Raw genomic sequence first — 25,584 nt, forward strand, 5'->3', positions numbered from 1 at the left:
AGTCTTCCATGTCCCTTTTTCTCAACTGTGCACCTGAAGTCATCAATATCACTGCCAAAGAAGCTAATATGCTGTTTAATTGTTCACAGGAGCACGGATCATGACCTCCACATAATTTCTGGTGTCAGCACAGATCGATCACAAACAGGGCTCCCAGTTGCAGCAGGGCCACAGACCCAGACAAGGCTTTAGGATGCAGCAAGGGACCATGGACAATCAATATGGCTTCAAGCCACAGCATAGATCACAGGCATTTGCTTGGCCTTTAGTGATAACACAGGCCAAGGATATCAACACAGACCCCAGCCTCAGTTGGACCATGGACCCCCAGTCTTACTGTGGCCAGGTCTATGTTGATGTCTGTGATCCATGCTACTACCAAAGGTCACACAGATGTTTCTGGTCTGTGCTGAAACATGAAGCCATGTTGATGTCCGTGGGCAATGCTGCCATGGAGGAGAGGATACATTGATGTGGGTGACCTGTGCTGCCACCTGGGGCCATAATGATGTCCAGATCCATGCTGCCACTGTAAGCTATACTTTTGTTTTGTTTGTTTTTCAAGACAGGGTTTCTCTGTAGTCCTGGCTGTCCTGGAACTCACTCTGTAGACCAGGCTGGCCTTGAACTCAGAGATCCACCTGCCTCTACCTCCCACATGCTAGAATTAAAGGCATGCACCACCACCACCTGGCCAGCTATACTTTTTTATAGTAGAACAAAAAACACAGAAAGGGCTTGACATGAATGACCTAGAATCAATATTAAGATGTGAATCTATATTTAATCTCTATAAATACAAAGGAAGAAGGTCCTTGATATTTTTGTTTCCTTTTGCAGTACAACTCTTATTTCAGTTTATGTTTGTTTGTTGTTGTTTTTCAGGTCAGGACTTCTCTGTGTACAGTCCTGGCTGTGCTGAAACTTGCTCTACAGACCAGGTTGGCCTCAAACTCAGAGATTCCCCTGCCTCTTCTTCCTGAGTGCTGGGACTAAAGTCATTCACCACCACCTCAAAGCTTGTTACTCTTATTTCTTGTTCCTGTTTGAAGTTTATGCATGTTACATATCTTGAAATACACCCCAGATGCAGCAGACCTGGTTCATCACCTTCCCAAGCTACACATAATTTGTTACATTCTCCAAATTGGAAATGGAAAAAATATAACAGGTCATCTTTGGCTAGAGCAGGATAATGTTTCCTGTTAGAAGACCTATCTGATGTGAAATTAATACTACTCTTGATCTCACCAGGTGAAGCAAAGTAGAAAGAATTCCCTGTAAGTTAATTCCACCACTCCCTTAATTATTTGTATTGTTCTCCTTCCTTGACTCTAGGCTTTGAGCCAGTATGATTCTGGAAACAATATTCCCCTCTGAGTCACTACTCTATGGCTTACAGTGGGATGACATCTTCTTTCCCCAAAGGGTTAGATTTTGATAGCTGCTGCTCACTGGGTTCTGGCAATTCTTACTAAACCTCATTCCACTGATCTATCCTCTCCCCTTTTCTTGTCCCCACTCACTAGCTCTTTTACCGAAACTACTGTGATTTATCTGAACACTGTGTGTTTGCAGGGACTCCCACACCCACTGATGCTATCTTGTTTTCAAATGTTCCAGCATGTCTGGCAGTATAGATGGCCTCCTGTGTGCCATTCTCCTATGGTAGACAGGAAAGCCTGTGTGTTTGAATGTTTCAGAATGTCTTTCTGTTCTGTCCTGTTCTTGAGCCTTGTCCTTCTCTGAATGAAGTACAACATGGCATTTTGAGATTTAGAGTATCTTTACTAAAGATTTACAGAAAGAAGCGTGCTTTTAGACTAGAAAATGAGATTTTTATATATATATATATATTTTAGCCTAAAATAGGTACAGAAGAACACACACCTCTACCAACTAAGAGATGGCTGATTCATTTTGAAATAAAATTTTACGGCAGTAGAATGCATAAAGACCTAGGAATACTTGAAATGTGGAATTGATTCAAAACACCAAACTTTCCCACTCAACAGTCTTGAGAAACTCCCACGCAGTCACTCTTCTTCACCTATGATGTTTCATTCTGCAAGGTCTCCCCCAAACCACTCTGTTCTCAACATTTTTTGTTCTCTTCAATTTCCTGAATGACTCAACTGTAATCTTGTCATCCATGGTAAAGCAGGTTTCAAGAATGTACTGTACAGCTTTTAAGACAATGTGCATAATTGGTTGGGGGACAGGTTATATTTCTTAAGCACTTGTAAATGTCAGCATTAAAACATGACATCTTGTAGTTAGGGTATGACTGCTTGCCTCATGTCACAATGTTGGAGCTTTCATCAAAGCATCAGAGAGGATTGGCTGGAGTAACACCAAACCTACTTGAGAGTTAAACTGCTATATTCAAGTTCTTGCTACACTTTAAAGAAACCAGCATTGGAAATCATAAACAGTGTGTTTGAGTAGTTTATGTAAGAAAGAAACAGTAGACCTATGATCAAAGAAAAAGGTCTTGCTCTATAGAAAAACAAACATCAAATGAAAGTTAACTTTCTGTTTTAATTTAAATAAAATATGAAGGAAAGTACGTGTCATTGTTAGGATTTTTAGCTTAATCAATGATTATCTGACCAGCCACACAGGATGGTAGTCTGCTCCTTTGTAGTAAGGACTGTCATACACTTGGAATCCTTTTTTTAAACCTGAAATCCAACACAGGATAAACAGTCCATAAAACCTGTCAGTACACTGTCTTTGCTTTGACTGAAGCTGCTTTCTGCTTCTATGGAGCCTTTCTACCCTGGGCTGTGGAGAGTTAGAAGAGCACTGATAACAGGTGATAAAGGAAGTACTAAAATGTGTGCTACAGAAATATTCCATTCTGCATGTGTATTGTGTAGCATGGGAAACTTTCCCATAATAAGAAACCACACACTCCCTAACAATGCAAGGCTCAGATAATCATTCATTTGAATGTGTGATAAAAAGAGTTAGATTTAGAATCACATGAAGCTTGATTAAGTCAGTTAAGCCAGAGGTAATACAGAGGCCATACTTGCTTATATTTCAAGACTACATTCATCATGGAATTATTTTGCTTTGTGCTTTTCACTTCAAACCAACTTGCTTTTAATATGACTTTAAGTGGTTATCAGCATCTTCATTCAAAAGACACCATTTATGAATGTTGGGTGAACTCTTTAAGAGGAAAACACAAGTCATCCCTGAAAAGATACTGCATCTCAGGGGGACTTGGCACTTGTGGTTTCCCTTGAGATGGTCCACAGCCATTCACCTCTGTATCAAGGGTGGGTAGAGTTAGCAATAAAACCATAGAACACTGTATTTTAGGATCACAATTAATGACTGAGTCAGGTGACTCAGTCCTAGGTAATCCTAGGTACATCAGTTAATTTTTCCAATCCTAACTTGCAGTGTATGAAAGTTACACTGCACTGTAACTATTTTTGTTGCACAGGCTATTGGAAGCTGGTCAGGGCCTTAAAGGTCATTTGACACAACATCTTCTATTTACAAATTATAAGGACTATTTTAGTCAAATCACATGGCACAGCCATAACTAGGGCAGAAAACTCTTTTCTAGTCAGTCATGATGCTCTTAGATCTCAAGAGACAGGACAAATACCAGAAAGAATGGATCAATGTCAACCCAGAGATTACTGGTTCTGTGTGAGCTGAGGCCCTGAGAGGCCTGTGAGGATTCCCAAAATTGGTGTGCTCAGAAGGGCCAGAAGATACAGCCAATGGCTGGTATCACTTGGTCTCATTAGAGAAAGCCACTGCACAGATGGCTGATGGCATTAGATTTCTCAGCAGTTCTAACTTTCCCTGCCACCTGTCATGTCACATCCCTTCAACTGAAGGGAACAGACCCAGTGTACAGAGTGTGCTGATGTCGCCTTGGTTGCAGCTCTATTATAATCAACAATGGGACTGTCAAGTTGCAATCCACAGGACAAATGCAACCTACCACCTAAATTTTAAATTTTAAACAAGCCATTGGGAAACAGGCACATTCATTCACTTATGGCTTTGTGACTGCTTCCGAAAATAATAGCAGAGATGACAGTTGAAGCAGACCAAACAATTCAAAGCCTCACACATTTACAGTCTATCTGGTCCTTTCTAGAAAATGTTCTGTCAACATCTGATATAAAACTTTACAAGCAGCGTAAAGAGCTCTCTCTAGTCTGGGGAAACGTAAACTGGCTCCTTCAGAATGTTTTGATGCCATTAGCTGAGACTTAATGCAGTGAGGAATAATGGTCATCTTCAGCAAATATGAAAGACAGCTATCTACCTTCTGTAAAAATCAGCCTATTCTATCCTCCATGTTACTTTGGTGCATGGGGGAAATGGAGTTCCTTATATTGCATAGGCAGAAGACTTATCTTTTAAGGGGTGTGTGTACTGTATACCAGAAACTAGAGATTTGTGATGAACTATCTAGTTTACTCATTGTAACAGTCCTGTTACATAGTAGTGTTTGTCCCAATTTTTACAGAAAAGTAAATTAAGTACGCTTAAAGTCACAGATATTTGTAACTGATGACTGATCAATAGGTGGTAACAGCCATTTATTAATTACTATCATTTGGACACTGGCCTAGCATCTACATGTATTAAATTCATTTCATACTTGCAGAAACACTATGAAACATGTCCTGCTACTAATTCCATTAACAGATAAAAGATGGAGGACAGAGAAGATAAATTACTTGCCCAAAGTCATGTAGGTATTAAGTACTACAAGCTATGAGCTTATCAAGAACAGAGATGAGGTATCAACTCATTGTTGTGTACAATACTCCTGGCACATAATATGCCCCCATGAAAATGGCAGTTGAGTAGAACTGTAGATAAGAGTCTAGTAAAACAAGTGATTATAGACTGGAAAGATGAGTCAGAGGTTAAGAGCACTGGCTGCTCTTTCAGAGGACCCAGGTTCCATTCCCAGTACTCACATGATGGATCTGACTCCCTCTTCAGGCTTCTGTGCACTGGGCACCAGGCACAGATGGTGCACATACATACATCCAGGCAAAAGATTTACACACACAAAAATAAAGTGATTTTTTAAAAAAATTTTGAAGTGACTAAAGTGTGTTAATTAGACCATTTCAGAGCATCCTATGATATTTACACAACTGGAGTATTCTCTCATCAGATTTTGTGTTTGCTCCAGAGAAAATCATAATCTAATGTTCCTACTATGAACTGTTTTGTATTGTGTCACAACTTTCATATTTTGTTGAATGTGCCCTGATTAAGGTTAATGTAAGGATAATAGAAAAATATCAGATAGTGCTGACACTAGCCACAACAAAAAATATTTCATTTGAAAGTGCATTAAATAGGTCTTTCGGTGAAACATCAAGTATATTGAAAGAGACACACCACATCCATAAGGAACCACTGATTGCCCTTGTTGGTAAAGTGGATGGATTTTTGTAATACAGCATAATAACAGCTATTGAGAATGGTCAATAGCAGCTTTTTAAATATTGCAGACCTTAAAATACATCAAGGTCAAATCTAGTAAATAAAATGCTGGTGAATTGTCAGTGGAGATTTGTGTGAGCCAGAGGGCACTAAGGAAGAAAAATCAATACACTTTCAGCTTTAAAAGGAAGGGATGAAAAAGCAGCTTGATAGTGTTTTGAAAAATAAAAAGGAAATTTTCTGTTTAGCACTTCAAGAGCTTGGAGTGCAGCAATCAGAACTCTGACATAAACTACCCTTGTGATCATAAATAGAATAATGACTGGTCTCCAATGATAGCTTACTATGCTATTGGGGGGGGTCTCATTTGTTAATTCCTAAACAGAACTACTATTACCTCCATTCCACAGGTTTGGAGATGGAGGTCTAGAGGGGGTAAAACAGCAGGAAGTCCTTTTCCACGCTTCTGCACCAGCACAAGATGGATTCAGGACTGCAGTCCGTTTCAGAGTCCATGCTACTATTTGAATACCATGTAAAAGAGAAGATTCAAGGCCCAAGGTTCACAGGTCCAGGTGACAAAATAATGGCAGTGGGCAGTGTTTTGTAAGCGTACTTCAGAGACTAACTAGACAGAGATACCAGAATGCCGACTGTCAACATGTGGAAGGAAATCCTTGCCAAATTCATAGGCCCCTCCTTGTGCTTGCTCAGTGACAGGTTTCCAGAGACTGGTATATGTCCTGCCACTTAAGAACGCCATCAATTTAAGGGTATGCATTAGTCATGACAAGTAAAGACCTGTCTCTCCAACACCCTTCACCACTGCTGTGTACTAGGATTACTCAAACCTTCAACAGCATGTTCACAGCCTGGCCAACTGTTCACAGAGCACTCCAAAGCTCAGGCATCCATTTGTAATTGTGTTTGTGCTGTGTTTAATGCACCAGAATTACTATACTCAGGAGCCACTGAGTGCTCTGCAGCATTCAGAAAAGGCAGGGAAGGGAAGAAGTTTCTTTGGAGAAAGCACAGTTAGATTCTGTGCTGACAATAGGAAGACAGAAATTGACAGTAAAGTATTGTGCCCAGGGGTGGGAACTATTTGAGAGTTAAACTCGGAGCCCTCAAAAGAAATAACAGATGAAGTCGAGTAAAAACAAGTACTGGAAGTTATTTTCATATTGTATCTACATTCCAAAAGCCTGCTCCTCCATCTCCTCTTTGTGGATGACACTTAAGCCAGTTTAAGCAACCAACAAGTTTGCTGGAATGGCATGAGGAAAATTAATAATATATGAACTTAAACTCACAAGGCTTTGAAAGAACTGTTGACTTTAAAAGGTTATTGTTTAAAGAAAGATTTATTTTATTTTATTAATGCTGAGAATTGAATTCAGAGCCATACACATACAATTTGTGTGCTCTACCACTGAACTAAACCTCCTGGCCCAAAAGATATATTTGAAACAAATGAGTCAAGCAAACTGTGACCTATTGCTATATCTGTATATCAGTTGATTACAAAAATTAAAATTGAATGTTCTATTCTCTATCAATGGACATATAAAAATCCGTATAAACAAACATATTTTAATTAACCTGTAATAGCTATATATCCTTATGGGAAACAGTATTATTTTAGTACTATATTTTTATACATGCATAACAGATATACTGATCAAATTAGATTAGTGTTTCCCACTCTTTGTTATTTTGGGGCCTTCTGGAGCCTCTCTCTGGTTCTTCATAAAGGATAGAATAGGTTATTGTGAATCTAGTACTTTTTGTAGAATGTAATTCTCATTTATAAACTTTGATTGTCTTACGATTCAGAGCAATCAAAAGTATCCTCGGCTCTCAGTTGCATCCTATCAGTTTTATTTCTCACTTCTGCCCCCTAAGTCTTAGAAAGAGGAACTTTCTTTTTTTCTTAAAGTTAATAATCAGTTAGAGATGAACAATCGCAGTTGGTATGACTTACTAAGAAGCCACCGAGTTGATGATAAAACACAAATATACCTTCTTACCTGGATGGCTCTAACATTGGAAATTGGCTGTTTCGACATATTCACGAGATCTTATCCCTAAAATAAAAAACAAAAGCAAATAAGACACTGTTAGAGGTGGCAGCCTTCAGATTCAAGGTCTTGATAAATTAGAATTTTAACTCATGATTCAACTGGGCAGTCACCCCTTTCACTGGCCATATATTCTTTCGGTCTCAGTTTCTGTAGTTACGTGGAGACTCTCCTTCCCAATGCCTCTGGGAGAGGGAACACTAGAGCACCTCAATAAATCATTCAAGAGGAGATATACTGAGATGCCTTGCCCCTGATGCAAATGATAGGTGATCAGAAACTTGAAAGGCCCTATCATCTCTTTCCCTACCCTCTTGACCTTCTGCCAAGAGCAGCAAACTGAAGAGGTGGTGGGAATAAAACACCTTTGTTCGGCCTCAGAGGCTCTCGGCTTGAAACTGAACTTTTGATCTGTACTCAATGTTGCCAGGGCAGCTACTCAGTTCACCAGGGGCAACTATTCTCTGTAGAATACCCAAAGATGTCTCCACTTCCGAATACCCTCTCTAGCTGTACATATACCTCTTCTCCCAGAGACTTGGGAGACTATCTGAAGAGCTGAGTTGTTTAATCTTCACATATATCCCACCCAACCATCTCCGACAAGACTAGGCTCTAGACACACTGAAACCAGAAAGTTCTTGAGCTGTCTTATGTTGTATATTTCTTCTGTATGCTGTGAATATCATTTACTCTCATTGGTTAATAATAAAGCTGTTTGGCCAATAGCAAGGCACGATAAATTTAGGTAGCTGACCAATAGCAAGATAGGATAAAGTTAGGCAGGAAAATCAAACTGAGGACTGGAATGAAGAAGAGTGGAATCAGGAGAGATGCAAGCAAGCCTCCCAAGAAGCAAGATGCCAGAGGACTGATAAAGCCACTGACTATGTGGCAATACATAGATTAATAGAAATGGGTTAATTTAAATGTAAAAACTAGCTAGTATTAAACCTGAGCTGTTGACCAAGCATTCTGTAATTAATATAAGCTTTTGTGTGTTTATTTGGGGCCAGGCAACTGGGACAAAAAAAAACAAAAACAAAAACTCTGCCTTCATTTATAGTCTTCTTTCAGTAGAACTACCTTAGAAGGCAAGTAGAATTATGACTACATATTGGACCCCCCAAAGTGTAGAAGTGTTTTCTTCCCCAACTTTCTTTAAACACATGAGACCTAACTTTGAGCACTGGGACCAAAGCCCATCTAGGGATGTAGGCTATGGTTTGCTGGAGCTAAGGGAACAAAGAATAATAATGAACCTGTTTTTATAGCTGTCTGTTAAACATCAACCAGAGCAAGTAAAAAGTTACAAACTCATTGAATTAAAAACATGCTCTGTTCTAAGCCTTAAATAAGTTAACTGAATTCTATCTACTGAGTGCTATGCATATGTGTTAACATATGACTGAATGAACACAGGGAGCAGTATTACTATTTCACACAAATCACCTGAAGTTTGGGCAATGTTATTCAATATTTCTAGGTCTGTTTTCTGTTCCTCAAAATGGCCCTGCCTCACAGGTTATGGTAATATTTGAGTGACATAATGCCTCTGGCAAGGCTTTCTGAACTCTAAAGCGTGGTGTGAATGTTTGTTGCGGTATTGCCAATGGCCACAGCTAACAACTTCTGAGTGCTGTGCTCATCTGCAGACTTAAGGTACAGAGAAGAACTGATGCTTGGTCTTCAACACAGAAATAAATGACCAGAGATCTTTGGCAAAAATGCAAGGTTTTTTTTTTTTATTTTAGATCTTAGCTTCTATTCTATGAAGATAAATAATTGTATATTTATTTTAAAAATATCTACAATTATTGCATCTTATATAGTTTGTGGAGTTACGTACATGAAAATAACAGAACTTTTAAAGTTTCATCTAAGTGTTTTGCTAGGATATAGGTACTGCTTCCACAATAAGAGTCCAGGAAGACCCAATTTTAATATAGTTGAAAATGAAGTAAGAACAACAGATTGAACAATCAAGAATATATTTTTTCTGATTGGTTTTAAGTGGAGTGCTACCTTCCATTCAGCATCAAAGAGACATGAAGAACATTCTAATTTGTCATTCATTCTAGGGTACACAGCTCAATCCCAAAATGAGATGCTTAGAATAGCTTAATTTTTGACGTTTCCACTTGCCAAAAGTTAAGAAAAATAATGCAAAATTAATTCTTATAAGACTTTAAAGACCTGAGCACAGTGTTCACTATGTGTGCAATACAACTAGAGTTGAATTAACATATTTTTTGAGACAGGATTTCTCTGTGTAGCCCTGGCTGTCCTGGAACTCACTCTGTAGTCCAGGCTGGCCTAGAACTCACAGAGAAATGCCTGCCTCTGCCTCCAGTGCTGTGATTAAAGGCATGCACCACCACCTGGCAACATTGTTTGTTTTGTTTTTTGTTTAAGTTACTGTATATTAATTTCAATCATGAGGATATGGAAATGCCTTTATGTGATTACAGTAGCAAATTGAAATGCAAAAGCAGAGAATGAGTGGTTTTACTTATACTACATTGGTTTTTGTCCGTGATTTATTGTTTCACTGACAATTTGCACTAACCTCTGGATCACAGTATTTTCTGGGACACTCTGGCCTAACAGATGCATGAACCTCATCTCTTCTCTCTAGCTTTGTTAGATTCTCATTTGTATGTGAATCTCTTCTTAACATCTTCGACCATCTTCAATAGAGACATGGACAGAAAGTCAGTTCTCTTCCTGCTCTCATTTCTCACCATCAGGCTACAGAATATTTGTATAAATCAGTTCAGCAGCAGTTCCTGCTGTTCTCATTATTTGCAGAGAAATCAGGGCAAAGCACAGTGATGAATAAAAATAGACAGTGTTCCCTGGCTGTTTCCCTGGTCGAGCATTCACCTCCATCAGGATGTAGAGTGTAGTGCACCTTCCCTCTGCATCTGCGTGCTTCTTCCATGGCTGGAAACAGCAAGCGATGCTTTCTATACTCACCCCACCACCACCCACTTCAGGACCACTGCTTCTGATCCAAATAGGTACTCTTTACAACATGCACTTGCTACGTCTGTCTCCTGGATCTGGCTAAAATTTGAAACACTGCACGTTTGACAAGGCATATATTGACTTTAATAAACTGGTAAGGCTTGCCAACTGAGCACAGGTAAGTTTTCCTGGCAGTCTGTGGGAAATTTTAATGGTCTGTATGCTGAGTCATGGATGATAGACCCCTATTTGCTTTTGATTGGGCAGCACCTAATATCTAGCTTCTAAATAAAACCCTTCAGCTTACTATAACCATCCAACATTAGTATCACTAATCACAAGAAGAGATTAAGGGGGAAAATCAATCGCTGTTTGGAAAGAAGAGCTTTGTGTGTTCTTTTGAAAGGTCAAGGAAATGAGTAAGGCTCTATCTCAAAGGGATTTATATTCTGTCCTGAAGCTAAAAATAATTCCCAAGGAGGTGGGGAATGATGCTCTGACCACTTCACTATGCTGGGAGGGAAGAGAAAGAGTTTTTGCAGTTCCATACCTTGGAATCTGGTGTTCATAGAGAGAAGGACATTGAGTGCTGCCCTCTACCCTGCTGGGAAACAGTGACCAAAACAAAGCTCTCAAAAAGATGATTCTGTCTACACAAGTTTGTTGTTAAGACCAAGCCTGGCACTTAAGGAAAGGAGAAAAGGATTCTAAACTTAAGCTGTCTAACACTCTCACAATGGTTTTCATTTAGACAAATAAACACACACACACAAAAAACCTTAACGTTCCAGCTTTCCTCTGCCCACACTTCTGATTAATTCTCAGTTTAGAGCCTGTTAGCAGTCTGCAGCTGACTGTAACACTAGCCAGCAGAGCTTCAAGGTCACAGTTATCATATCTGGACTGTGGATATTTTTTAACATTCCTGTCAATGAAAACCCCTTTAGTTCAACACACACACACACACACACACACACACACACACACACTTGCTTTATACAATTAGTGTTACCACCAGTGAGCAGGCAATTGAGAAAGAAGCTACACCCAGTACTTAGCAAACTACAAAGTTATGAGTAGTCACTTTAAGTCGGTGATCAAAGAAATTTCCTCTAGAAAGTGGAGAGCCAAAGCTGGGTCCTTCTGCTTACCTGCTCTCTGGATTTGTTTACGGCCTGAGAACAGTCCCAAGCAGCCAGGTGAGAAATCACAAAGCTCTTTAGAGGGTAGAAGGAACTCCCGGTGTCCTCTGAGCTGGGATCTCAATTCCAGTGCTTTTCATGTGGCTGAAATAGCTGGAGTGCTCTGGCTCTCCGGTCCTGGGAGCTGCTCCTGGCTTGGGATAGAGGAGAACTTGGTTTAAGGCTAAGTGTTAAAGAGAATTCCTGTCATAGCTCACAGTTGTTCTTCCTAAATATAGAGTTTGATACAAGCCATAGGCTGGCTGCTTCTGAAAGGCTTGACCGTGTAGAAAGCAGGGCTCAAATATCAGCCTGGAGGTGACTGTGTTATCTTACTGCCCTCCTAATCTTCCTGAGAAGGCTGGCTGCATTCTCTCACATTTTCTGAGGAGTGTAGTGAACTTCAAAATGTCGGAAAAGTCTATCTTTAGCTGTATTATCTAGAGGCCAGAAAATGAGAAAAGGTTCATTAAAAATTGGGGGAAGCAGGGGTGCTGATAACAGACATTGCTCAAACCCAAGCTTGGTCGCTTGGGAGCTGTTAAAGTTATTTAATAATCAGCACTCAGTAAGCAGTCACCAAATAATAAAAGCATACCATTACATCAAACTATAAGACATCACCCTAGTTTGTAGGTCAAACATGGTTTAAAATGGACAGGCTGGCATGGTCGCTGAGCTCAGAGTCCTTGCTAGCTAACTTGGCTCTACTGCTTTTATTGATGCATTGACCTTAGATCTTGGCACAAGGGGGACAACAGAAGAGAACAAAACAAAGGGAAATGTCTACTTTTAGGTTTGGCAAGGGTCAAGATTAGGTACCTGGAGAAATATTTTTCAAATCCTAAGGCTCATGGTCACTGTTTTTGAACATGGCTTTGTTGTTGAACTTCTTCAGTCTGTGAAATTAACTTCATATAAGCTTCCTTTTGGGCCGGGCATGGTGGCTTGCACCTTTAGTTCCAGCACTCAGGAGTCAGAGGCAGGTGTATGTCTGTGAGTTCAAGGTCAGTCTAGTCTACACAGTGAGTTCCAGGACAGCCAGGGCTATGAAGAGAGATCATAACTCAAAAAAAAAAAAATCCCAAATAAAAACAACCAAAGCAAATCAAAATAAAACAAAAAAACACAAAACAAAAACCCAAATCCCTTTGGTAGAAGTACTCCACAGAGTAGCTAGACTTAGGACCCACCCCCTTTCAATTTTCTGAGTCAACCACCCACTCCAAGCCAGGGGTGAAGTCATCAAGCACAGAGGACATCAATAGGGTCCAACCTTGTAGAGTGGTGAGTAGTTGTCAACTAAGCGTCAGTCCCAGCTGGGACCCCTCAGAAACACCAAGAAGGCAAACACTTTACTTGACTTCATTCCATAACCCTTAAAATTCCCACTCCTGTTGTCAGTTCAAGGCTCCTATAAAAGTCTGCACCTGTTGTGCAAGAAGCGCCTGGCACACACCAGCACACACTAGGTTGATGAGTGATAATTAATGAAGGGGCTCAAGGAAACAGGATACAAGATAAGTCTATTTCTGGGGGACAGTCAAGATGAGGAATAGGAAAATGAAACAGTGAGTCTCATTCAATGTATGGAAAATGGGAAGTAAGTCATGGGGAACTGGACATTGAAGGGACAGATTAAGACTTTGGAGCATATTTCAGTAAAAATTACTTAAGAGGAGCAGGGCACAGTGTTGTTCACAAAATACAATTCACCAAAGTCCTTTTTACCTGTATACTTTCACCTCTCCCACCCCCACACACACATACTACAGTCCAAGAGTGGTAGGATATCTAACAGAACAATACATCCATACATCCCTTGTTAAGCTGCAAAGTGCTTTCATTTAAATCATTTTATTTAGTCCTTTCAAAAGCTCTGTGAATTAGTGACATTTTGCTCATTGTAGAAAACAGCAAGGGAAGACTTGTTTTACTAACTCAGTCAGTTCTTCCTAACATATATTTTTTGGACAAGTTCTCATTATGCAGCTCTGGCTGGCCTGAAACTCACTAAGTAGATCAAGTTGGGATCAAACCCATTGAAATCTGCCTGCCTCTGCCTCCCAGGTGCTGGAATGAATGGTATGTTGCACACACCTGGCCTGTTCCTAACTTCTGACTCTCAAATTCTTTCCTAGTATACAAAAATCCCCTCAAGGGACCACACTCACATGTACACCTCCACAGAAGCATATGGAAGTACACCATTGATTAGCACACATCCTTGCTTAGTAAAGGCTCAAACAATAGCCATTTTGTTATCTCACCTATCCAGGAATGTGAAGAGAGGGATTTCTTGGCTTGGTCAGAAACTCTATGATGTCAAAAGAGCCAGGCTCTTTCAAGTTCTTTCCCCTTGCCACTCTGAACAAGCCAGTATTTTATCCTCGAGTTCCCAAGATGACAGCCATAGCTCCAAGAACCAGGATCTGTCATGTACATCCAAACCAGGAGGAGGAGCAGTGGCTATAGGAAAGGAGGCTTTTATCTTCCAACAAAAGAAAATGCTTCCTCAGTTCCCCAAACCAACTTCCTCTTACATCTTTAAAACAAACAAAACCAGGAATGGGTCTCACACCTGTAAATTAAATCAATCAATGGATCGATCAATCAATAAATGAATGAATGAATGAATGAATGGCAGAAGATGAATGAAGTAGGAATTATAACAAAAATCAAATACCCTATAAAATCAAGATGCCCTTAACAACGAAGAGAGAGAATGGTAGTGATGTAGATAAGATATGCACACATCTAAAAGGCTTTCTGTAAGTGTACTTTCCTACACAGGATCTCACCTCATCTGATATGTACCACCTTACAAAGCAAGTATATATTTTTGGAAGTGGAAACATATTTTTAAAATAAATGCAAAGGGGGAAATAGCCACTGTAAAAATTCTAGAATCACACTTCACAGGATATACAAACATGAATCACACATAACTCAAGTAAAGACATGGTTTTGTTTTTGTTTTTGCTGCTGTTGTTGCCGTTTTGTTTTGTTTGAAGAATTATTTTATTATTTAAGTGTGTGTGTGTGTGTGTGTGTGTGTGTGTGTGTGTGTGTGTGTGCACCTACATGCCTATGGAAGCCAAAAGAAGGTGTCACATCATGTAGAGCTGGAGTTACAGACAGATGTGAGCTGCCTGACAGGGTACCAGAATTCAAAGTCAGATCCTTTGTAAGAGCTGTATGAGGTCTTAACTGCCAGGCATCTTTCCATCCCCAATGTATAGTTTTAATTCTAATAATAATATAAGGAATATTAAAAATATGGAAGAGCTTTTAGCAACAAAAAATGGATCCAGAGAATAAATACTGATTTCCTTTTCCAAGTAAAAATTGAAAACACCTGTGTGGAATACTAAGTACAAACTTTTTCTGTATGCACATTTGTCATAGAACTAACATATTTATATAAAACATCTTTTCTAATTATGAGGAAAAGTAACACTAAACTTGCATATGGTCCACAAAGGATTAGAGAGATGGCTAAGAGGTTAAGAGTTCATACTGCTCTTGCATAAGATCCAAGTTTGTTTCCTAGCACCCATGTTGGACAACTCACAACTACCTTTAACTCTAGCTCCAGATCTAGTGCCCTTTTCTAGCTTCCATGGGTACTGCACTCATGTGCACAAAGCAGAGCACACATACACACACACACACACACACACACACACACACACACACACACACACACAAATAAATCTTCAAAAAGATCCAATGCAACAAGATAGGTCAGTGGGTAAAAGAACTTGCTGTCAGCCGGGCAGTGGTGGAGCACACCTTTAATCCCAGCCCTCAGGAGGCAGAGCCAGGTGGATCTCTATGACTTCAAGGCCAGCCTGGGCTACAGATTGAGATCTAGGATAGGCACCAAAAACTACACAGAGAAATTCTCTCAGAAAAAAAAAGTGAGAAAGAAAGAACTTGCTGTCGAACCTGATGACCCAAGTTTGATCCTTGAGACTCACATGGTAGAAGGAATGAATCAACCCCTCAAACATGTCATCTAACCTCCACATGTGCATGGTTATACTTATGCACCCCAAATAAATAAATAAATGCAATAAAAATGTTTTAAAAGTAAATTTTCTAAAGTATGTAATAATTTAATTTAGAATTCTGCTTGTGTATATGATGCTGTATATTAACTCCTTTTCGTAAGTGACAGAAAGGTATGGTCATGTTCCTAGAGTGTAGCTGAGTCAAAACACAAATGACATTATAATATTCATCAAAAATCCATTGCTAATTTGGGAAAATAGTAGAGTAGCAAATGCCAAGCACAACAGGAAATGAAAACTGGATCTTTCTTAGCTCCTGGTTCTGTGCCATGATTCAGTGGCCATATGTCATCTGTCTCCTTAGACCTTAGCTTCATTCCACAAGCACCCACAAAGAGGAAACCTTTCTTTTAGCAAGAAGCAATGTGTAGAATTGGAAATCTACTACTTTTCATTTAGTTTTGCACACACTTTAGCATCTCCTTCCCCAAAATCTATTTCAAAAAGGGATTTTTGTTTTATCTTTGTAGTTCAATAGCTTGCTTCCCCAAAATATTCTCCTTCTATAATAAATGAGTTATTTTGCCTCAGAAGGGGATTCAGATCTGCATCTCCAAAAACACACTACCTTACCTTCTGTCCTTAAAGAAATTACTGGCAATCATCTCTCAGTTGTCCTGGGCTTTTAACTAAGTTGTCTTTTAATATTTTTTTTATTTTGGGGTGTGTGTGTGTGTGTGTGTGTGTGAGTGTGTGTGTGTGTGTGTGTGTATGCAAGCATACATGCCACGGTGTACATGTAGAAGTTAGAGGACAGCTCTCAGGAGTTGGGTCTCCTTCTACTTTGTGGAGTCAGGAATAGGATACAAGCCATCAGGTCTTCACACAAGCATTGAGACATCTCCCTCACCCCAAGTCACCTTTTAACAAAAGAATAATTTCATTCATTCATCAGTTGTATTAATGTTGTCTGTTGTGATCTAGGCACTGTGTTAGATGTTGAGGACTTAGAAATGAGCAAGATCTAGTTCTATGAGCCTGTTCACCACAGTCTTGTAGAGAAGACAAAAAAAACTGCTATAGAGCTCATGGGAAAATGCTCTGATGTTCACATTAAAGGGATAGAGGCTTTAACAAGGGTCTTTGAGTTCCAGCTGAATATCCTGAACATCTACCAAGTGTCATCATTCTTCCATCCCCAGTGTTTCAGGGGAGAAAACAATGCACAAGAGTAAATAGTTTGCTCACTATCTGCCCTCAGAGCTTATTGCTGTGGGAAAGGCGAGAGAGAGCTAAGCAAGCAAACCAGAATTATAAATCCTCTTAAGATATATATATATATATATATATATATATATATATATAATCTGAAGAAGAGAATGAGGGGAAGGGGTGGTAGGACAAGCATCTCTATAAGAAGTTAAGCTGAAAAGGTGAGAAGGGACCAAGAAAAACAACATTCCAGGAAGAGGTGAGCATATGCTTCAAAGCCCTGTGATGGGAATGTATAATCCCAGAACACAAAGCCTAAACACATGGGAGATTGCCATGAGATGAAGTAATAAATGGTAGACAGGGACTAGCAGGGCTTTTGTAGACCATTTTGGCAAAAGATGCTGGTTTTTAAGTGCAATGGGAATCCCCATTTCAACAGGCCCCATTGATTGATTGTTTCTCTTAGTGTCTGTGCTACTGGTATTATATTTAGGAAGTGATCTCCAGTGCCAATGCGTTCAAGACTACTTCCTACTTTCTCTTCTCTCAGGTTCAGAGTAACTGGATTTATATTGAGGTCTTTGATCTACTTGGACTTAAGTTTTGTGCACAGTGACAGGTATGGATCTATTTGCAGCCTTCTACACGTTGACATCCAGTTATGCCAGCACCATTTGTTGAAGATGCTTTCTTTTTTCCATTGTATATTTTTGGCTTCTTTGTCAAAACTTATATGTTCATAGGTGTGTGGGTTAATGTCAGGGTCTTCAATTTGATTCCATTGGTCCACATGTCGGTTTTTATGCCAGTACCAAGCTGTTTTTATTACAGTAGCTCTATAGTAGAGCTTGAGGTCGGGGATTGTGATGCCTCCAAAGGTTGTTTTATTGTACAGGATTCTTTTGGCTATTTTGTTTTTTGTTTTTCCATATGAAGTTGAGTATTATTCTTTCCAGATATGTGAAGAATTGTATTGGTAATTTGATGGGGATTGCATTGAATCTGTAGATTTCTTTTGGTAAGATCGCTATTTTTACTATGTTATTCCTGCCTATCCATGAGCATGGGAGATCTTTCTATTTTCTGACATCTGCTTCAATTTCTTTTTTCAGGGACTTAAAGTTCTTGTCATATAAGTCCTTCACATGCTTAGTTAGAGTAACCCCAAGGTATTTTATATCATTTGTGGCTATTGTAAAGGGTGATGTATCTCTGATTTCCTTCTCAGCCTGTTTGTCTATTGTATATAGGAGGGCTACTGATTTTTTTTTAGTTGATCTTCTATCCTGCTATGTTGCTGAAGGTGTTTATAAGCTGTATCAGTTCCTTGGTTGAATTTTTGGGGACACTCATGTATATTATCATGTCATCTGCAAATAGGGAAAGCTTGACTTCTTCTTTTCCAATTTGTATCCCCTTAATCTCCTTATGTTGTCTTACAGCTCTGGCAATATATTACTATATTGAATAAGTATGGGGAGAGGGGACAGCCTTGAGGTTTCAATCAGTGGAGTTGCCTTGGCTTGAGTCTTAATGAGTTCACTGTTGCTGCTATTAACATATAGAAAACACCATTCTAGAAAAAGCAGGGGGAAATAGAGAGTGTTGGAAAGGCTACAGGTGATGATAATCTGGATGAAGAGGAGCAGAGAAGTTAAAAATGCCCTCTAGGTATACACTCAAAAGAGCTGCAGTGATGGTTCAGTGGTTAAGAGAACTGCCTGCTCTTTCAGAGGACACAGATTAAATTCCCAGCATGCACATAGCCAATTCATAGCAACCTTTGGCTTTAGTTTCATGGAATCTGGTGCCATTTTCAGGCCACTGGGGGCACCAGGCACCCATGCGATTCACAGATACACATGTAGCAAAACACCCATACACTTAATTGGGTCTTTTTTTTCCTTTTTTTTTTTTTATTATATTTGTGTTTTAATTTTACACATCAGCCATGGGTTCCTCTGTCCTCCCCCTCCCGCCCCCACACCCACCTTCCCCCCAGCCCCTCCCCTCCATTCCCATCTCCTCCAGGGCCAAGACTCCCCTGGGGATTCATTTAAACTTGGTGGATTCAGTACAGGTAGGTCCAGTACCCTCCTTCCAGGCTGAGCAAAGTGTCCCTGTGTAAGCCCAAGGTTCCAAATAGCCAGCTCATGTACTAAGGACAGGTCCTGGTCCCACTGCCTGGATGCCTCCCAAACAGTTCAAGCTATTCAGTTGTCTCACTTAACCAGAGGGCCTGATCCAGCTTGGGGCTCCACAGCCCTTGGTTCACAATTCATGTACTTCCATTCCTCTGGCCTTTCGTCCCTGTGTTTTTTCCAATCGTGGGCTCAACAATTCACGCTCCCACAGTCCCTTCTCCTTCTGGACAACTGGACACCTGGAGCTCCACCTGGGGCCTAGCTGAGGATCTCTGCATCCACTTCCATCAGTCACTGGATGAGAGTTCCAGCCCGACCGTCAGGGTGTTTGGCCATCTGATCACCAGACTAGGTCAGATCAGGCTTTCTCTCGACCACTGCCAGCAGTCTACAGAGGATGCATCACTGTGGACCTCAGGGGACCTCTCCAGCACTCTGCCCACTCCTGTTCTCATGTGGTCCTCATCCATCATGGTCTACCATTCCTTGTTCTCCCTTTCTGTTCCTGATCCAGCTGGGATCTCCTGCTCCCCCAAGCCTCCCTTCCCTCAAACCTTGCCCTTCATTTCTCCCACTCTTGTCCAGGTTGTTCATGTAGATCTCATCCATTTCTCTGTCATTGGGTGATCCTTGTGTCTTTCCTAGGGTCCCGTTTTCTAGGTAGCCTCCCTGGAGTTGTGTAGCAGTCTAGTCATCTTTGTTTTACATCTAGTATCCTCCTATGAGTGGATAGCCAAAAGAAACCTGTATAATAAAATAACCTCTGGAGGCATCACGATCCCCGACCTCAAGCTCTACTATAGAGCTACCATAATAAAAACAGCTTGGTACTGGCATAAAAACCGACATGTGTTGCCGGGCAGTGGTGGCGCACGCCTGTAATCCCAGCACTCGGGAGGCAGAGGCAGGTGGATCTCTGTGAGTTCGAGGCCAGCCTGGTCTACAAAGTGAGTTCCAGGAGGAAAGCCTCCAAAAAAAGCTACAGAGAAACCCTGTCTCAAAAAAACAAAAAAAAAAAAAAAACAAAAACAAAAACCCGACATGTGGACCAATGGAATCGAATTGAAGACCCTGACATTAACCCACACACCTATGAACATATAATTTTTGACAAAGAAGCCAAAAATGTACAATGGAAAAATGAAAGCATCTTCAACAAATGGTTGTGGCATAACTGGATGTCAACGTGTAGAAGGCTGCAAATAGATCCATATCTGTCACCATGCACAAAACTTAAGTCCAAGTGGATCAAAGACCTCAGCATAAATCCAGTTATTCTAATTGGGTCTTTTTAAAAGATGCCCTCTTGTTGATAGACTAGATGTGGTAGAATGGAAAAGATAAGCATCTCTTAAACTTGGATCTAAAGCTTAGAACATGAGACTTCAAGGTACTGGTACACTGGAGAAGGTGTGAAGATAGCAGTAACCATAATGTTCACCTCATACATGCTTGAGATCAGATATGGCACATAGCATGCTCTTATTCTGGGACACTGAGATAAGAGACCATAGATTCTGACTAAACCTACCTCCTTTGATCTACCTTGTCTCATGTTAGATCAGAAGACTCTGTTCTCTCTAGAGCAATCTTGCCCCATAACCTGGAGGGAGGATTGCTACAAAGGCCAAGGAGAACCTGAATAGACAGGCTTTGTTGGTTCCCCTTGTCAGTCTCCTATCAGCATGAATTTGCAGTGAAGGCTCCAGAAAAACTCAAAAGGTCAAGGTTTGGAGTGCTTCCAGCTAGCTCAACACGTAGAGGTTCCAGGGAGGGCATGGAAGCTCTGTATTCTTCCCATGCTTCCGTCTATGCCTGGCATCATCTGTATCCTTTACAATAGCCTTACCCAAAGCCAGTAAGCACATTGCCCTGAGATCTGTGAAACATTCAACAAAGAAAACAAATATGGGGAGTGATGACTCTGATTCATATCTCATGGTCAGAATTACAGGCAAAAACATTCTGGGGGTTTTGAGTGATATCTAAAGTAGATGGAGTGAGGATCATGGGAACTGGATCTCCAACTCATGGGCTCTGATGTATCTCCACATATACAGTGTCCGAACTAAACTAACCAGAAGATACTCAGTTGGCATCTACTTCACAATTGCTTGCTTTTTGTTGGTGAAAAACTCCCATGCATTTTGAGGTCACAAAAGTTATCTGTATTGTTAATATATACTAGGAAAATCTAAATCTGAGTTGGAGTTAAATCTCCTTGAAGAAATGAAAACATAAAATGTCACTGCTAACCTTAGAAGCATAAAAGTGTCAATAGATTGTGGGTGCTGTTTGAAAATAAGGCCACGGGCTGGGAAGATAGTACAATCAGAAAAGTGTTGCCAAGGAAGCATGAGGAACTGAGTTAGATCCTTAGTACCCATGTAAAAAATCCAGGCATGGTTAGCACATACCTGTAATCCCAGTGCAGGGGAGGCAGAGCCAGACATATCCCTGGAGCTTGCTGACCAGCCAGGCTAGCCAAATTGGTAAGCTCTAGGTTCTGTGAGAGATCCTGTCAAAAAAAAAAAGGTAAATAGCTCCTGAGGAACAATACCCAAGGTTGACTTCTAGCCTACACACACACACACACACACACACACACATACACACACACACATACACACACACGCACACACGCACACACACACACACAATCACTGTGGGTTGTGTAATGATTGAAGAACTGAAGCAACATGTAGAAACACCTCTTGTGCCACCCTTGATTAAGAAGAAAATAAGAGGACTGCTTGCAATGCCATAGTCAAGAGGCTGTTGTAGGAGGATTACAAATTTGAGGAGACCTTAGGCTATATAGTGAGATCTTGTCTTAAGAAGAAATAAATAAATAAGCCACACATGATAAGATATACCTCTAATCACAACGTAAGGACTGTGGAGGAGAATCAGGAGGTTAAGGTCATCATCAGTTACAGAGTAAATATGAGGCAAGCCTGAAGAGATACATGAGACCCTGAGACCTGTCTTAAAAACAAAAACCTGGGAGATAGCTAACAAGATAGATCAATAGGTAAGGGCACTTGTAGCCAAGGCTTATAACCCTGGTTCAATTTCTGGTACCTACATGGTAGGATAAAACTCATTCTCAATATTGTCGTCTGACCTCTGTATGGGTGTCATGGCATGTATGCATTCACACATATACATATGTACAATACATAAATGCATTTAATAAATTTTAAGAAAACCGAGAAAGAAGGGAGGGGTTATTACTGTGTTTGGAGCTATCTAATATTGCGGGGGAGGGAATAGGTGTATGTTATATACATCTGAGCAACATTAAATTTGTTTTAAGCCAGATTGAAGAAGATGGGAAAGGTCATTAATAAGTAAGACATAGAAGAAGGAATGAAATATAGTCCTGAAAGGTAAAAAATAGGTGTGTTTTCTTTGGATAAAAAGCTAAAATAGGAAGACTGATGGTGCAAAGTTTATGAGGATCTACTATAGTTTGGATCTGGACTATCTCCAAAGGTCCATGTGTTAAATTAAGACTTTATCTAGCAGGTGATTCTAACCTGCAGCCTATAGGCCACATGCTTTCCAGAATAGCTATGAATGGGGACAATTATATTTGTAGAGCACAATATCATGTCACAGTAACACAAGGATAGATACCCCTAGATGCAGCCTAACACAGAAAGGATTAGATTCTTAAAGATGTGAGCCTAGGAAAGGCAGGAAGTTAAATCATTGGAAAATGCCCTTGAAGTTGATCCTGGGACTCTGGACCCTTTGTTTCCTCTTGCATTCAGTCCTCTGTGAGTTGAGCTGTGGATTCTGCAACTCCCTGCCATGATGTGCTGTCTTACCATAGACTCATAGCAGTGGAACCAACATGGACTAAAATCATGGTCCAAGAGTTGAGGGATGAGGAACAGGAATAACATACTACCTGATGCTCTGCCTCATTTTTCTCAGGGTCTCAAGAGGGAAGTAGGGAAAAGCTGAAAGGATTTTTCATCAGTGCTTAGTCTCTGCAGAGGTTGGAACCTACAGCCTTATTCATGGATGTTGCATTGACACAGGACTACTTTGCTGGGGAACTGGTTCTACAGTGCACACCTTGCACACCTGCAATTCCAGCCAGACCTTGTCTCCAAAAATATTAAAATTAATAACTAAATTTAAAAATAGAACATGTCATTAGTTGAGTTCCCCCAAAGCAGAACTTTTGGGGAAATTGTGTGTTTAAATGCTTTATCAAGAAATTGCTTCATGGACTGGAGAGATAGCTCAGCCATTAAAGGCTAGACTCATAACCAAAAATATAAGTAATTGTTTCACGATGGTGCACTATAGCATTTTATCTTAGGGGTAACCAACAGCTGTCTAATTGAACTTAAGGTCTGCTCAATAAAAAGTAACTCATGCCTGATACTGTAAACTTAGTCAACTACCTGTACCTGTAGGTGGTGTGGTCATAGACTAGACTGCCTCCATTTTCCTAAACCAGTATAATTTCTAACTATATTTTATAATACTTAGCCTTATACCCACAGATAAGTGTAGTAGTCAACCTTCATCAAAGAAACTTCTTTTTGCAGAGATTCACAACTGGTCAAAAATGCAGAGAATAAGTGACCATGAGTTTCCCAGCCCCAATCTATGCATCTACAATGCTACCCTTATACTTAAGGCTCAGAGAATACTATGGAAGAATGGAGGAAAGATTCTGGAGCCAGAAGATCAGGATACCTGCTGTGAGATAATGTCTTCTAGCTATAACAGGTATGCTGCACTTATGAAATCTCAACAATATGGCTGCCTAATGGGACCTGCATAATGACAATACCAGATGACATGCCAACTGAGTGGGGGAAATTTCACAAGTCCCCACCCCTGGATGAAGAGCAATCAATGGCTGCTGAGAAAGGGAAACTCAGTCTGCTCCAGGGATGAGCCTCTTGATAGATTATCCAATCCCAAGTGGTTATCCCTAAACACAGACACATATAAGCAACACTAAATGGCCTCAGAATATATTATATGTGTGTGTTCTGCATATATACTATATATAGTACATTATTGATAGATATAGATCAATAATTGCCATGGATTAGAGAGGTAGTGGTGAGAACAAAGGAGGAGTTAGAGGGGGAGAGGGAAGGGTAGAAATTGTGTTAATATAGTACTCATACATGAAAGTCTCAAAATCAAAAATTAAAAAAAATTTCCTTAGGGTTAGCAAGATGACTTAGCAGTAAAGTGCACTTGCTGCACCCACAGAGGACCCAGATTCAGTTTCCAGCACCCAAATAGTAGCTCACAAGTGTCTATGATTCTGGTTCCAGGGGATTTGGTGCCTTCTTCTGGCCTCCCTAGGCACCAGGCATGCAAATGGTCTACATATATATATACATACATGTAAAATAAAAATAAATAAATCCTTTTTAGAAAACAAAAAAGAAAATATTTCCATGAGAAACTAGGGAATAAGGATTCAGTCTCAAATCCAGCAGAAGTTATCTTCTGTCTACCCCCATATTATGCTAATCTGGAGCATATGCTGATCTGGCACATATGCTAATTGTAGAGTTGTCCCAACAGTCAAAGGAACAGAAGCTGTTATATTCCTATGTCTATCAGTCATTGCTTAAAGGCTGCATAGGAGAACAAATTCCCAGAGCTTGTAGCTCCCTTCACTCAGTAGAGGCTCACTCCAGAATCCCTTTGGGCAAGCCTCCAAGTAAGATGTAAGGTGTTATCAGTAAGGGCACTTTGAAGGCAGAAGCTGACAACACATTGGAAAAAGAATCTGAGAGCATGTGGGTAAGTGCACGGTCATTATCTGCCTGAACCCTAATGTCCATTGTGGCACAGAAGCCCCAGTAAACTACATTGACATCTCATTTCAACAAAGCTTAATGGATTTGAATAAGTGTTGTTACAAAGTTCTGTTATTACAGTGTTAAGATGAGCACTTTAGTTTTATTGGGCATTTTTTTCTAACAAATATTAAAATAGACTATTTTTGCAGAGTTTTGACAGCTGGTAAATAGACTTAGAGATCTATTTTCCTGCTTTGTCACATAAGAGCTCTATAACCTGGCTCTATTTCATACCTGAGGTAATTCTAGTCCCTTTGGTGACAATAGCAGATGCAGTAAGAAGGGATCCTTCTTGTATCAGGGTCTGAAACTATAACAATAACTACTCTGGCACTTGTACCAGAAACATTACTACAACCTATGCATCCTTGAACAATTCTTTTTCCTCAACATCAGGATCTGGAAAACCAAAGAGAATCTCAGTTGTACTATATACTATGCAAAGCAACCTCCCCAGTCTCTTTTCCCTCCTGCCCTGCAAAGCCTTTTTTGGGAAAAGAATTAATGAAATATATGAACACACAAAACAATAAATGTATAAACAACAAAAACAAAAAGAAATAAAACTCAAACTTAAAGCACGCCACAGTGACAGCCCTGGGAGTTCAGCACATGCTCCCCACCCTGGCATCTGGAACAGTTTTCCAGAATAATTCATAAAAGGATTAGGACCCTGT

At 40.1% G+C, this 25,584-nt stretch overlaps 1 protein-coding gene across 1 annotated transcript in view; it reads right to left on the bottom strand.

The window, feature by feature from the left end:
- Smpx (small muscle protein X-linked) overlaps window positions 1–21,495 on the bottom strand; it is a 59,700-nt gene extending 38,205 nt beyond the window's left edge. Inside the window, exons 1-3 of the mRNA XM_036175695.1 lie at window positions 21,470–21,495; window positions 11,648–11,832; window positions 7,476–7,532 (exon numbers count right to left, since the gene is read on the bottom strand). Coding sequence (XP_036031588.1) covers window positions 7,476–7,514 — 39 coding nt within the window. The 5' untranslated portion in view covers window positions 7,515–7,532; window positions 11,648–11,832; window positions 21,470–21,495. The remainder of the gene's footprint in view (window positions 1–7,475; window positions 7,533–11,647; window positions 11,833–21,469) is intronic.
- Between the last annotated feature and the right edge of the window lie 4,089 nt (window positions 21,496–25,584).

Source organism: Onychomys torridus, chromosome X (assembly GCF_903995425.1).
Source record: "Onychomys torridus chromosome X, mOncTor1.1, whole genome shotgun sequence".
Classification (NCBI taxonomy): domain Eukaryota; kingdom Metazoa; phylum Chordata; class Mammalia; order Rodentia; family Cricetidae; genus Onychomys; species Onychomys torridus.